Source organism: Melopsittacus undulatus, chromosome 14 (assembly GCF_012275295.1).
Source record: "Melopsittacus undulatus isolate bMelUnd1 chromosome 14, bMelUnd1.mat.Z, whole genome shotgun sequence".
NCBI lineage: Eukaryota > Metazoa > Chordata > Aves > Psittaciformes > Psittaculidae > Melopsittacus > Melopsittacus undulatus.
Genome location: NC_047540.1, coordinates 3,367,868 through 3,381,029, shown reverse-complemented (window position 1 = coordinate 3,381,029; position 13,162 = coordinate 3,367,868). Strand labels below are relative to the sequence as shown.

General features: G+C 64.7%; 1 protein-coding gene across 6 annotated transcripts in view; it reads left to right on the top strand.

Annotated features, from left to right (window-relative positions):
* AHDC1 (AT-hook DNA binding motif containing 1) overlaps positions 1–11,274 on the top strand; it is a 43,755-nt gene extending 32,481 nt beyond the window's left edge. For 3 of the 6 annotated variants that reach the window (XM_034069255.1, XM_034069256.1, XM_034069253.1), the window contains 4 exons: positions 4,486–4,636; positions 5,434–5,474; positions 6,015–11,045; positions 11,159–11,274. In XM_034069255.1, coding sequence (XP_033925146.1) covers positions 6,092–11,002 — 4,911 coding nt within the window. In that variant the 5' untranslated portion in view covers positions 4,486–4,636; positions 5,434–5,474; positions 6,015–6,091 and the 3' untranslated portion in view covers positions 11,003–11,045; positions 11,159–11,274. The remainder of the gene's footprint in view (positions 1–4,485; positions 4,637–5,433; positions 5,475–6,014; positions 11,046–11,158) is intronic. The other 3 variants (XM_034069254.1, XM_034069257.1, XM_034069258.1) reach the window with 1 other exon arrangement.
* Positions 11,275–13,162: the final 1,888 nt, after the last annotated feature.

The window sequence follows — 13,162 nt, the reverse complement described above, 5'->3', positions numbered from 1 at the left end:
TCGCAGGATCCCGGCCCCGCTCGGCGTTAACCCGCACAGCACCGCGGCCCTGCGGCGCCCGCAGGCACCGGGACCCCAGCACCGCCTCCCGGGGGTCCCCGCAGGGCACCGGGGGGGGGGTGCGGAGCCGCTCCGGGTGCCATAGGGCGCATCGGAGGTGGCGTTGGCAGCGGACGGAGCCCGTCCGCGGTGTTCCATGACCCGGCATGGGCAGGGACACACCGGGGCTGTGACTCATGCTGTGGCTATAACAGGGAGCGCAGAGAGGGGGGCCGCGGCCATCTGCGCAGCCTCAGGCCTGCGGCGCATTGAGGGGGGGGCCTGGGGCGTGCTGGGCCCAAGCCACCCTGTGGCAACAGAGGGAGGTGTGGGTGCAGCAGGAGCCGGTACCCCGAAGAGCAACGGGTACCCCAAAAGGGGGGTGCTGGGTGTCCCCCCCACCCCTGGCACGCACAGGGCAGGGGAGGGGGCCAGGCCGGCTGCTCGCCGGGGCGGGGGAACAAAGCTGGCACCGAGGGAAGCAGCTAAATTTAGCCGTGAACCGCGGCTCCGGGCTCCAGCCGGACGAGGTGCCACCATCTCTGCAGTCCATCTGTCATCCATTCCCCTCCCACAGGCACCCCCCGGGCCCCACAGCCACCCCCAGCCACGGAGCAGGGTCACACCCCTGTGGGGTGAAGGGCAGTGGGGTGCAGAGGGGCTGTGCGCACAGGGTGGTGATGCTGGGGGGCACGGAGGGGAGCGCGGTCCCCATTTACCCCGGTAGCTGCAGCCAGGCGGGTGTGTGAGGAGGAGGAGGAGAGGGTCCTGGCACAGGGAGATGGCTTCTTGCAGAGGGAGGTGATTGCAGAGGAGAATTATCACTGCAGGGGAGATGCTTGTGGCAGGGGACGTGGATCTTGCAGGGGAGAGAGAGGCTTGTGGCAGGGGACATGGGCACTGCAGGGCAGATGGCTTCTCACAGGGGAGATGGTCCTTGCCCCAGGGATGATTTGTGCAGGGGAGATGGTTCCACTGCATCCCTGCCCACCTCCAGGGCACCGTCACACGTTAGAGGGCTGAGGGTTGGACCCATCCAGGGTCCCACCAGCTCCAGGACCACCAGGTCTGGAGGATGTCACCAGCATCCTGGTGGCAGCAGCATCGTCCCCAGCAGCATGGGGACATCAGCATTCCCAGGGATTCCAGAGCTGGTTTGGCACTGAGGTGACATCCCCCCTTGTGGGATGCCAAAACCCACAGGTACCCCCGGCTTTATAGCCCAGCAGTCCCAGGGCCCCCTCCTCAGTGCCAGGGCGGTGCCTGAGCCTGAGCCTGGGACATGGCACCCAGGGGTGCTGTGGGAGGGTGGATCCCAGCCCCAGCTCTCCCCTGGGGCCGTGTTTCCAGATGTGTTCCCCTTCACACCAGCCAAGCCCTTCCCAGCATCTCCATCTCCTCCCACAGCAGTGCCGCATCCCGGCCCCACGCTGAGGGGGGGATGTGTTCCCACATCAGCTCCTTGCTGGGGATGAGGAACCCCAAAAAGCCTCTGCCCCGGTGACTGGTGGCCCCATGAAGGGAGCTGGTGGCCAAGCAGCAAGGCTGGACTTAAGATGAAACCCAGGCACCATCTGCTCTGTCTCCTAATGACAAGCACAGCACAGGAGGCAGTGGGGGGACATGGTGACACTTGGGGTGACAACCAAAGGAGGAGTCTGTGCCCACTCCTCTGTGCAAGGCAGTGGGTCCCCAAGGCAGGTGGGTGTCCTGGGTGGGATCCCAAATCACCCTGTTGCTGATGGGAGCCAGAGGAGGGCAGGGGATGCCCAGTGCGTGGGGAGGAAGAGGAGGGAGCAGGACACGCACTGATGCTGAGGGGATGAAGGCGGGAGGGGTCCTCCTGCTGCCCGACCCCCCGCATTGGCTCGGAGGGAGGGGGGGCTGGCTGGGGAACACGGAAACCCTTGGAAACCTTGGGAAGCGCCTGCCAGGAAGCTGTCACTGGAGGGGATTTTCCATTGGTGTCAGCAGGACGGGGCCGGGAGGACTCGTGGGGGTGCGGGTGAGCGGGCGAGGGCACCGCGGGGACAGTGGAGGGCGGTGGGGACAAGGAACCTGCCCCCCGGTGCACCCCTTGGTGTGCGTGTGCAAGGGGGGGGCCTCCACCGTGCCCCCGCTGTGTGCAATGAGAGGCACTGCCCAGCAGCAAGGGCACACACAAGGCAGGGGCACCCCCTGATGTGTGTGTGTGCGGGGGGGGTACCCCCGCACCACCCCAGATGTGCTGTGCACACACACAAGCGACCAGAACGGGGGTGATGGGGGTGTCCAGAGCCCCCCCCCCCCAAACACCTACATGGGGGTGTTGAGGGCCACCCGAACCCCTCCTGGTGTGCGCTGGGTGATGGGGGTCCCCATCCCCGGTGCTGCGGGCGGGCCGGGAGGCAGCAGGCCAGCGTGTCCCCATCTGTGCGCCGTGTCCCCGCCGCCGGCCTGGCTCCCGATGGCATCTCCGGCTCCACCCCACGTCTGGGTGGCCTTGGAGCCGGGCACCAAACCACGTCCGTATCTTGCAAGGCTGTCCCTGCGCCGGTGCCAGGCGAGCCCGTCCGTGTCCCCCCTCCTCTGTGGGCAGCGCTGAGGGGTGCGGGTGGGTGCGGGCAGCCCCGGGGGATGCAGGGCAGGGTTGGGTGCCCCGAACCGTCCCGATGCCACCCAAGCAGGAGCCCTGTGGCGGATGGAAGGAGGATGGGGGGGGTTTGGCCACGCTGCTCACCGCCATCAAGCCTGAAACCGTTCAACTAATTAAAGCTTTGCAGCAGCAGGATTAAGCCCGGGCAGGGGAGGGGGTGAGCCCAGGTAGTCGATTAGTTCACCAGGCGAGGATATTGGATTTCTGCGAGGCGAGTCAGCACTCTTTGGGGGCTGTTATCTTTGCAGGGCTGCGGGGTCAGGAGCTGGGAAGTGGAGGTGACTGCAATCTCACCAGCTTCCCCCCTCCTTATCCACCCCCCCAAAGCCCCGTTGCAGCGCCCATCTATCTCTCTCCTCCATCCCTCCTCGCTTGTGTGGTCTCGGCTGGTGTTTTGTAACCACGGAGGAGAGGGAGGGGAAAAAAAAGGGAAAAAAGGGAAAAAAAAAGAAAATGGAAAAAATGAGAAGGGAAAAGGCCCTTCCCCTGGTGAACAAGCCAGGAATGGCGAGGGCCGGAGAGCCTAATGCGAAACATGTGGCGCCTGCCTGGGGCTGAGCAGGGAGGTGAAAGTGAGCGCCGTGGCATGGCCAGCATCCTGCCCCCCCCCCCCCCCCTGCAGCCCCTGTCCTGCACCCCATGGCTTGGGGCTGGGTGCTGGGGAGCATGGGGATGGTGGGTGCTGCCCATCCCCATGGTGGGGTGCAGGTGGTCCCCAGTGGTGGTGGTTTATGGGGAGGGAGGAGTGTCCCCCCCCTTGGCACCGCACATGTGGTGGGGATGGCAGCAGAGATGGAGGCAGGAGCTATTGTGGGGTAAGAGGTGGCTGGATGGGAGAGGGCAGGGGGGACTTGCCCACCGCCTCCAGCACCCATGGGTGCATGCTGATGAGTGCCCACTGGAAACGCCATGGGCATCCCATGGGGTTTGCCATATGGGCACATGGGAGGATACCAGCACAGGGATGCGCCCCACAACGCCCCACTCTTCCCCACGGAGCTGTGCGCAGCGTGTGCGGCAGGGACCGGCTCCCAGCTCCCAACGGCTGTGCTGGAAAAGCTCCCGTTTGCTTCCTTCCTGCCTTGCCTCCCCTCCAGCAGCTCCCCGGGCACACTGAGCAGCTCCATCACAGACCAGACCGGTCTTTCGAGCACATATTTTCCTGCTCCACATTGCCCTCGGTGTAACTCTACCCTGCGGAGAGGTGCCCGCATCTCCTCGGTGCCAGCGCTGCACCCAAGGGCTGGCGGGGAGGCAGGAAGGGGGGGGATGCGGATGGACTGACAGGTTTGAATTCTCTTTCCCTGCCTTGTTGATAAGTTGTCACGCTAATCCAGACACCGGGAAGAGCCTGGATCACGCCGAGCGGCTGCGTGTGTGTGTCTGCGGGTGTGTGCTGGGGGAGGGAGCCAACAGGCAGGCATTCACATGGCTCTGGGAGGGGGGAACAGGCGGCTGTGCTGGCATGGGGGGAGCCGCGATGGGTTGGGGGGGCTCCGCTGTGCGCCCCCGTTTTGGATGTGTGTGCCTGGGTGCCCAGAGCAGGCAGAGGTGCATGCACATGCATGCATGGGGAGAAGCCCTGCCTTGGGTGGGCAGGGAGGAAAGGGGTGTCCTGCCGCAAAACACCCCCCCGTGACTGGGCAGCTCATGATGGTCCCCAAACCATGGGGTGGAGGGGTCGATGTGGTCTTGAGGTCCTTTCCAAGCCCGGTTCTGTGTGGATCCCATGGAGAGCCTTGCGGGCACCCATAGCAGCGCGGGGCAGTGGGTGCCGGGCTGACCCCCGGGGCTCTCTGTGCTTTGCTCAGCAGATGGGAGCTCGGTCGCACTGGAGAACGGTGCCAGCCCGGCAGCAGAGTGGTTCCCGTGCACCCAGGGCTCGGGTCCCTGCCAGCCTGGCAGCGACGGCGACAGCAGGAGCTTCAGAGTGAACCTGCACTGCAAGCACCCGCGCACCAGGTACCCCGCAGGGATGGATCCTGCCCCCGGCATCAGGAGCTGTGCTGGGGATGGAGGGGATTGGCACCAAACCCTGCTGCCCATCCCTGCCTTGATGCCAGTGGGGGGCTGCAGTGTATCTCTAGCGATGGGGGGGGTGGGGATGCGAATGCAGGATGGGGCAGCCCCCTGCAGTGTGATGGGCCCTGTACTGGGTGCCAGGCATTGCTACCCACCCATAGGGCCTCACTTGGCCGCCCTTTGCCAGCAAGGGGAAACTGAGGCAGGGTGTTCCCTGGTCCCCTCGGGGTTCGGGGTGTCCGTGGGTGGGAGGGAAGGAGGGAACGGGGGGGCAGGAACGTGTGGAGCCACCTCCATAGGCAAAGACCCGACCCCCCCCATCTCCCCATGTCCCTTGGCCGGGTGGGAGCGCAGCTCACCGGGGACATCTAGCGGCTGCGCGGCCGTAGGGCCCCCGCCTGTCCCCCCCTCCGGGCCCCCGGAGGGGTTCGTTGTGATTGGGGGGGGGGGGGGGGTGGGAAAGGGGATAAGGGGCGGGGTGAACCCGTCCCCTCTGTGCCCCACATCGGAGGCAGCGTTTCTTTCCCCCCCCTTCCGCCTCAACTCCCGTTTCCCCCGGCCCCGCCCCGACGCCACGGTGATGGGCGGGCACTGCCCTCTGGGAATGCGGGAGGATCGGCCCCTTGCTATGTCCCTGTAGGGATGGGTGCTGGGAAGAAGCCGTGGGCACCCAGAGGTGTTGTGTGTGTGTCCCCAGCTTGAATGCTGGAGCTAACCCTCGTACCCTTCCTTTGCAGAGAGCTCAAGTGCAATAGGAGGAGCAGCAGCAAAGCCGAGGGTAAGTCCCAGCCTTGGACCCACAGTGATGCCCTCAGACTTCACAGCCCTGCCCCATAGGGCAGAATGGGGCAGCCCAGACCCCCACAGGCACTCCCCCACCTTGGATGTGGCTGGAGCTGGGGCTGGCAGGGGTGATCCTGCTGCTGGGGAGGGTCCAGACCCCATTTCCCAGTGCTGGAAGGAGCCTGACAGGAGGTTACAGTGAGGTGGGGTCAGGCTCTGCTCCCAAGGAACAAGGAATGGGACAATAGGAAACAGCCTGAAGCTGCTCCAGGGAGGTTTGGATGGAGCTCAGGAACAATTCCTGCCCCAGAGGGTGCTCAGGCATTGGAACAGGCTGCCCAGGGCAGGGCTGCAGGCACCGGCCCTGCAAGTGTTCACACACCCCATAAACGAGGCCTCAGTGCCACGGGGTAGTGGTGGGGACTGGTTGGACTGGGTGATCGTAAAGGTCTTTTCCTCCCTATGATGAGCCAGGGGTGAACGAGGGTGGTGGGGCCGGACCCTCACTGTCCCCCCTCTCTCTGCCCCACACCAGGTCCCAGTGCCACCATCCCTGACCCCCATGTCAGCAACTGCTCGGCCAAGCGTCCCGCGGGGGAGGAGGAGGTCAGGATGCGTGTGAAGCCCCCGGGCCCAGTGGTAACGACCAGCGTTGTCCGTGGCTCCCCCGACTACGTCCGAGAGCCCAAGTTCTACCCGCCCGGACACCCGGCGCAGCGGCCCCCGGCCTGCCCGGCGGAAAAGGCCTTATCCTGCAGCGTGCTGAGCTTCCCGGAGGGATCGTGCCGGGAGCACCAGGCGGGTTCACTGCTGCACGGAGACCCTGCCGACCGCTGCCAGGGCGTGCGCGGAGGCACCAAAGCGGCACAGGACGTGCCAGGCTGTGCCGGAGAGCCCCGGATCCTGGGAGGGAGCACGGAGGAAGCAGCCGCCCAGGACCAGGCGCCTAAAACCTTCCCCAACGTGACGCTGGCCTCGGGCCGCTGCAACGTCGACAGCATCCTCGCCTTGCTGCGGAGCAAGTGCGGCAACGGGCACATCAACCTCCACCCCGTGGTGCAGCTCATCGACATCATGAAGGACCTCAACCGCCTCTCCGAGGACCTCAAGAGCAGCGGTGTGCACCTCGCCTGCGGCAGCATCCGCGGTGCTGGTGGTGCTGGTGGTGGCCATGAGGACAACCGCTTGCTGCCGGCTGACCGCGACCTCCAGTACAGCTTCTTCTCCTCGCCCTCCCTAGCCAACAGCATCCGCAGCCCTGAGGAGCGGGGGGTGCTCTGCAAGACGGAGCCGCCGCGGCACCCCAGGCCCCCAGTGCATGATGGAGACACTGATGGTGGGGGGGGAAGCAGCTCGCAGCCCCCCGGTCACAGCGGAGCAGCCAAAGCATCCCCAGAGGAAGCCGGATGCTCCCAGCCTGATGCTGGGGATTACTCGGACCTGGCCGAGGCAGACATCCTCAATGAACTGGCTTCCCTGGCGTGCCCGGGGACGCAGCTGCTGGAGGCACAAGCAATGGAGCCGCAGCCCCAGTTGCTGCCAGCCCAAGAGCTGGATTCCCAATCCCGGCTGCTGGATTCCCAGTCCCTGGAGTCCCAGCCGCAGCTGCTGGATTCGCAGAGCCTGGAGCCGCTGCCGGAGTCGCTGGAGCTGCAGAACCTGGAGCCGTTGGGGTTGCAGTCGTTGGAGCCGCTCTCTGAGTCCCTGGAGCTGCAGTCGCTGGAGCCTTTATCCGAGTCCCTGGAGCTGCAGTCGCTGGAGCCGCTGGCGGAGCCGCTGGGGCTGCAGACGCTGGAGCCGCTGCCCGGGGCGCTGGAGCCGCCACTGCTGCCCACGGAGCCTGCGCTCATGGACACACAGCCACTGGGCTCCATGGAGCTGCTGGAGGCACAGGCAGGCGCCGGGGACCCCCTGCGGCTGCAGCCCCGGCTCGGGGGGTGCCCCCTGGGCAGTGTGGTGAAGCGGGGGCCCTGCGGGGGCCGGGGGGCCGGGCGCTGCGGTGAGGACCACCGCAAGTACGCCCTGCGCCGGACAGACAAGCCAAAGATGCTGTGCCGCCGGAGGAGGGCAGGGCGAGGGCGCCGCATGGACGTCACCCCCGAGAGCCGCGGCTTGTCCCCCCTCACCCTGCCCGCCGAGGTGCCCCCCGGTGCCGAGGAGCCCGGCGCCCCATTGCTGGCCCCGCCACCGCCCCCCCCAGCTCTGGACCCCGATGAGGTGCCCAAAGCCCCCGGCATGGGGAAGAAAAGCAAATGCCGGGGGGTGAGGAAGATGGTGGTGAAGATGGCCAAGATCCCCGTGTCCTTGGGGAGGAGGAACAAGACGACCTACAAGGTGTCATCGCTCAGCAGCAACCTGAACCTGGAGGGCAAGGAGCTGGCGGCCAGCAGCTCCATGGAGCCCACGCCGCTGCTCAAGATGAAGAACAACGGGCGCAACGTGGTGGTGGTGTTCCCACCGGGAGAGATGCCCATCATCTTGAAGCGCAAGCGGGGCCGGCCTCCCAAGAACCTGCTGCTGGGCCAAGCCAAGCCTAAGGAGCCCACCCCCGAGGTGAAGAAGAGGAGGAGGAGGAAGCAGAAGCTCGCCTCCCCCCAGCCCTCCTACATCGCCGACACCAACGACAGCAAAGCCGACTACTCGGACGTGCTGGCCAAGCTGGCGTTCCTCAACCGGCAGAGCCAGTGCTCGGGGCGCTGCTCACCACCGCGCTGCTGGACCCCGAGCGAGCCCGACTCCATCCACCAGGCCCCCGACACCCAGAGCATCTCCCACTTCCTGCACCGCGTGCAGGGCTTCCGCCGGCGCGGTGGCAAAGCCGGGGGCTTCGGTGGGCGCGGGGGGGGCCACGCTGCCCGCGCTGCCCGCTGCTCCTTCAGTGACTTCTTTGAGGGCATTGGGAAGAAGAAGAAAGCCCCCAGCGCCCTCCATGCCGATGCCATGCACCAGCGCAAGCGGGGCCGCCCCGAGCCCGACCCCGTGGGCAAACCCAAGCGGAAGCGACGGGCTCGCAAGAACGGGGCTTTGTTCCCCGAGCCCAACCCCGGGCAGAGCTTCGGTGACGGCCCCGCCGAGTGGGGAGCCGGGGGGGACAAGGGCAGCCCATGGGCACCGCACCACGGGCACCCCAGCAGCCAGCCCGGCCGCAATGGAGGCTACCACGGTGCGGAGGCGAGGCCGTTCCACGGGGCCGGGCTGGAGTCGGGCTCCTCCGGCCGCGCTGGTTTCTATGGTGGGAGCGCGGTGTCCTCACAGGCGGAGGCTGGTCCGGAGCGGCACAGCCTCTTCACCGGGTACTTCCGCTCCCTGCTGGACTCGGATGACTCCTCCGACCTCCTGGACTTTGCCCTCTCGGCTTCGCGGTCTGAGTCCCGTAAGTCGGCGGCTGCCTACACATCCCCACCGGCGGCACTGCCAGGGCAGCGGGGCCTGGCCACGTACCCAGCACGCGGTGGCAAAGTGGCCGCGGCCGCCTCCGGTGCTGAGGCTGCCTTCCATGCCGCCATGCAGGGCCGGCCGGCGTTCCCACCCGGCCGCGCTGCTGCCAGCGCCGGCTATGGCGTAGCCCAAGGGTCGTCAGAATGCCGGGGGGCAGAGGCATTCCCAAAGCTGGCGCCACCATCGGCCGTATCCCGGTCACCCACTGCCCATCCAGCGGCCAGCGGTGCTCCGGGTTATTCCCCATACAGCAGCTATGGCGCCGGGCAGAGCGTGGCACCGGCCAGCGTGTTCCCACCGGGAAAGCAGTACCCATCGGCGCAGGATTGCCCCAACAGCAAGGACTGCAGCTTTGCCTACGGCAGCGGCAGCAGCCTCCCGTCCTCGCCCAGCAGCGCCCATAGCGCCGGATACGCGCCGCAGACAGCGGGGCCCAGCCTGCCGCTGGGCAAAGCCGCCTTCTTCAACAGCGCCGAGCAAGGGGGGCAGTTCTCGAGCGCGGCACATACCCCACTGCGCTGCGACAGCCGCGCCAGCACCGTGTCCCCCGGCGGCTACATGGTGCCCAAGGGCTCTGCCTCCTTCCAGCCTTCCCCCGAGAACTGCCGGCAGTTCCCCAGTGCCGCGCCGTGGGCTTTCCGGCAGGGCTATGGTGGGTTGGATTGGAGCTCGGAGGCCTTCAGCCAGCTCTACAACCCGGGCTTTGAGTGTCACCTCAACGAGCCCAACGTCATCCTGGACATCTCCAACTACACCCCGCAGAAAGCCAAGCAGCAAACGGTCTCGGAGACCTTCTCCGAGTCGTCCTCCGACAGCACCCAGTTCAACCAGCCGGCCAGCTACCGGCGCGCCAACAGCGAGGCATCCTCCAGCGAGGGCCAGTCCAGCCTCTCCAGCCTGGAGAAGCTGATGATGGACTGGAACGAGGCATCCTCCGCCCCGGGCTACAACTGGAACCAGAGCGTCCTCTTCCAGAGCAACTCCAAGCCCGGGCGAGGCCGGCGGAAGAAGGTGGACATGTTCGACACTTCCCACCTCAGCTTCTCCTCCTCTTCCTCCTCCTCCTCCGTGTACCCCTCCAAGAGGAGCACAGGACCCCGGCAGCCCCGCGGCTCCCGGGGCGCTTGTGCCTCCAAGAAGGAGAGGGGCACGGGCAAAGCCAAGTTCCACACCAAGTCGCAAGCAGTGAACCCCCTGTTCCAGGAGAGCACGGACCTGGGCTTGGACTACTACAGCGGGGACAGCAGCATGTCCCCCCTGCCCTCCCAGTCCCGGGGCTTCGGGGTGGGCGAGCGGGACCCCTGCGACTACGCCGGCCCCTATTCCATGAACCCCTCCACTCCCTCGGACGGGACCTTCGTGCAGGGGTTTCAGAGCGACTCCCCCGGGCTGGGGCAGGCGGATTTGGAGAGCAAGCACTTCCCTGCGCTGCCTCCGCAGCTGGCGGCCCCGGGCCAGCAGGCGGTGTTCGAGCCCGGCTTGCAGAAAGCCTTCTCGCCCAACTGCTCGCCGACACTGGCCTTCAAGGAGGACCTGCGGGCGGGTGCCCTGCGCAAGCTGCCCGCCTGCGACTCGCTCAAGCACAGCATGCAGGGGGGGGCTCTGCCGCAGGCCCCGCACTTGGCTTGCCGCGATCTCCCCGTGCCCCAAGCGCACTACGAGTCCCCCAGTTGCAAAAACCCCCCGTACTGGTATTCGCCCAACGCCAGCACCCGCAGCCCCTCCTCGTACGACGGCAAAGCGGGGGCCGGGATGCTGGTGGACTTCATGGGCAGGACGGACCCCCCGTGCCTGAACCCCCACTTGAGCAGCCCCAGCAGCACCCACCCCTCCAAGGGTGAGAAGGAGCCCTTGGAGATGTCGCGGGCTCATCACCGGGGTCCCTACGCTTGTCCCTTGATCAATGACTTGAACATCTCCCCCGTACCGAGAGACTCAATGCTGCAGCTGCAGGACAACTACAGGTACCCCAGTTTTGCACCCCAAGGGCACCCCGTCATGGCCCCCACCCAGAAGAGCGGGTTTTTGGGACCCATGGTAGAGCAACAGCACCCCGAGGACACTTTTACAGTCACCTCATTGTAGTGTCTGCAGACGTGCCAACCGGACGACGAGGTTTTGTTACAGGGTAGGTGGGGGAGAGCCTGGAGGTGATGGTGGGGGGGTGGTGCTGGGGGACACGGGGTCTCCTCATCGTGTGTCCCCCCCCTCCTCTCTCTCTGTGTTGTGTTTCTTTTGCAGAGGTAATTTAGCCAGCACTTTTTTTCTGGAACACTTTTCAAGTTCTGTATTTAACTGGGATTGGAACCGTTTGTTTGTTTTCTATAAAAAACACCCCCAAAAACACCCAAAAAAATTAAAAAAAAGAAAAAGGAAAAAAAAAAGGAAAAAGAAAAAAAAAGGAAAAAATATTTAAAAAGATCAAAAATAAGTGAAATGAAAGGATAAAAAAACATTAATAACGGACGAAGAGCGACCCCCCCCCCCCCCGTGTTCTCCCTGCTCCGCACTTAATCCCGCTCCGCCTGCCAACTGCCTGGCTCTGCTTCCCGGCCATGCCGCCCTCCTCCCGCCCCGCAGCAGGACAATCGCATGGATGGACGGATGGACGCATGGATGGATGGATGGATGGACGGATGGCACAGCCCCACCGAGCCCAGGGGCGCAGGCAGGGCGCAGGCAGGAGGTGGCCATGGGGGTCAGCAGTGGGTGCCCCCTGCCCGCAGCCTGGCCAGGGGACAAGGGCAGCCCCATGGCTGCCCCCGGGGGGGCTGCTTTGGGGATCTTTTGTTTCTTGTTTTCCCTCCCCGTCCGCTCCCTCGCCGGGTGCTTTCCGTGCCGGATGGATGCCAATGGGTGCTGGGGAGCACTGACCCCCACCAGGCTCTGGCAGCGTCGCCAGCGGGGCTCAGAGATGCCACCATCGCCGGTAAGTGCCAACGCATCCCTGTGCCCACCCGGTGCTCAGTGCCCCTGGAAGGTGGGGTGGGGATGGGTGCTGGGTGCTCTGTGCTTTACAATGGGGTTTCCAGTGAGGTTCATCCATTGGGTGCCCCCAACCCCTTTTGGGCTGTAAGCGCTTGACCCGGGTGTTGCCCCATGGCCACCCATCAAACTGAGGACCCCAAGTACCCCAGTGTCTGTGGGTGGATGGAGCTGGGATGTGGGGTGATGGGTCATGGGTTGTGGGATGCCAGGTGCTAGAGCAGTGATGTGGGGTGCCCTAGAGCCCTGGATATGTGGGTGCCAGACAGGGGTGGGCAGGACCCCAAACCTCTGCATATGTGGGTGCCTGATGAGGGGTGGGCAGGGCCCCAAATCCCTGGGTACCAGATGGAGCGTGGGCAGAGCCCCAGACCCTTGGGTATGTGGGTGCCAGACCCTTGGGTATGTGGGTGCCAACCCCTGGGTATGTGGGTACCAAACCTTTGGGTATGTGGGTACCAAACCTTTGGGTATGTGGGTGCTGGACGGAGGGTGGGCAGAACCCCATGGGTACCTGGGTGCCAAACCCCTGGGTGCATGAATGGGCTCCCTTAACCTCCATTGTCCCCCATCCTCACCAAGCTGGTGCCCCATCACTGTGCCATCCCCCTGGCACCCAGGGGGACACTGACCCATCTCTCCCCTCTTCCCACCAGCCACAGCACCCATCCTGGCTGCCGGAGCAGAGAGGAGAGGAGGGCACTGCTGGGGGGGGGGGGGGTACCCCGGCCCCATCGCCCCCCACTTGGCCCCAGCCTCGGCCGTGGCGCCGGCGCCGCGTTCTCTCTCGGAGGGGACTCTTTTAACCGTTTCCTTTTGGGGTTTTTATCGGAGGGAATTTTCATTTTCTGCACAAAACCAGCAATTGTAAATACTTTTGAAGAAAAGCTTAAAAAAAACCCACAAAAAAATAATGTTTAAGGAGAAAAAAAAAGTCCTAAAAAGCCGAAAATTCACGTGAAATACTAAAAGACAGAGCCACGCACCGGAGGGAGAAGCAACGGAGCGGCCGAGAGGTGAATATGCAGGAGAGAAGAGCAAAAACCCACCCGTATGCACTGAGTAAAGATTTATTTACAGCTCAAATCGACCTAAAAAATGAGAAAGACAAAAAAAAAGAGAAAAAAAAGGAACAATAACCTATTTATTGTATATAATGTTTTATTATAAATCGTGTCTTGTATATTGCATTCTGTACCTCTGCTGTGGTTTTGTGGTGTGCAGCTCCCGCATGGGTCCCGTGGCTTTCCGTTGCCTTTT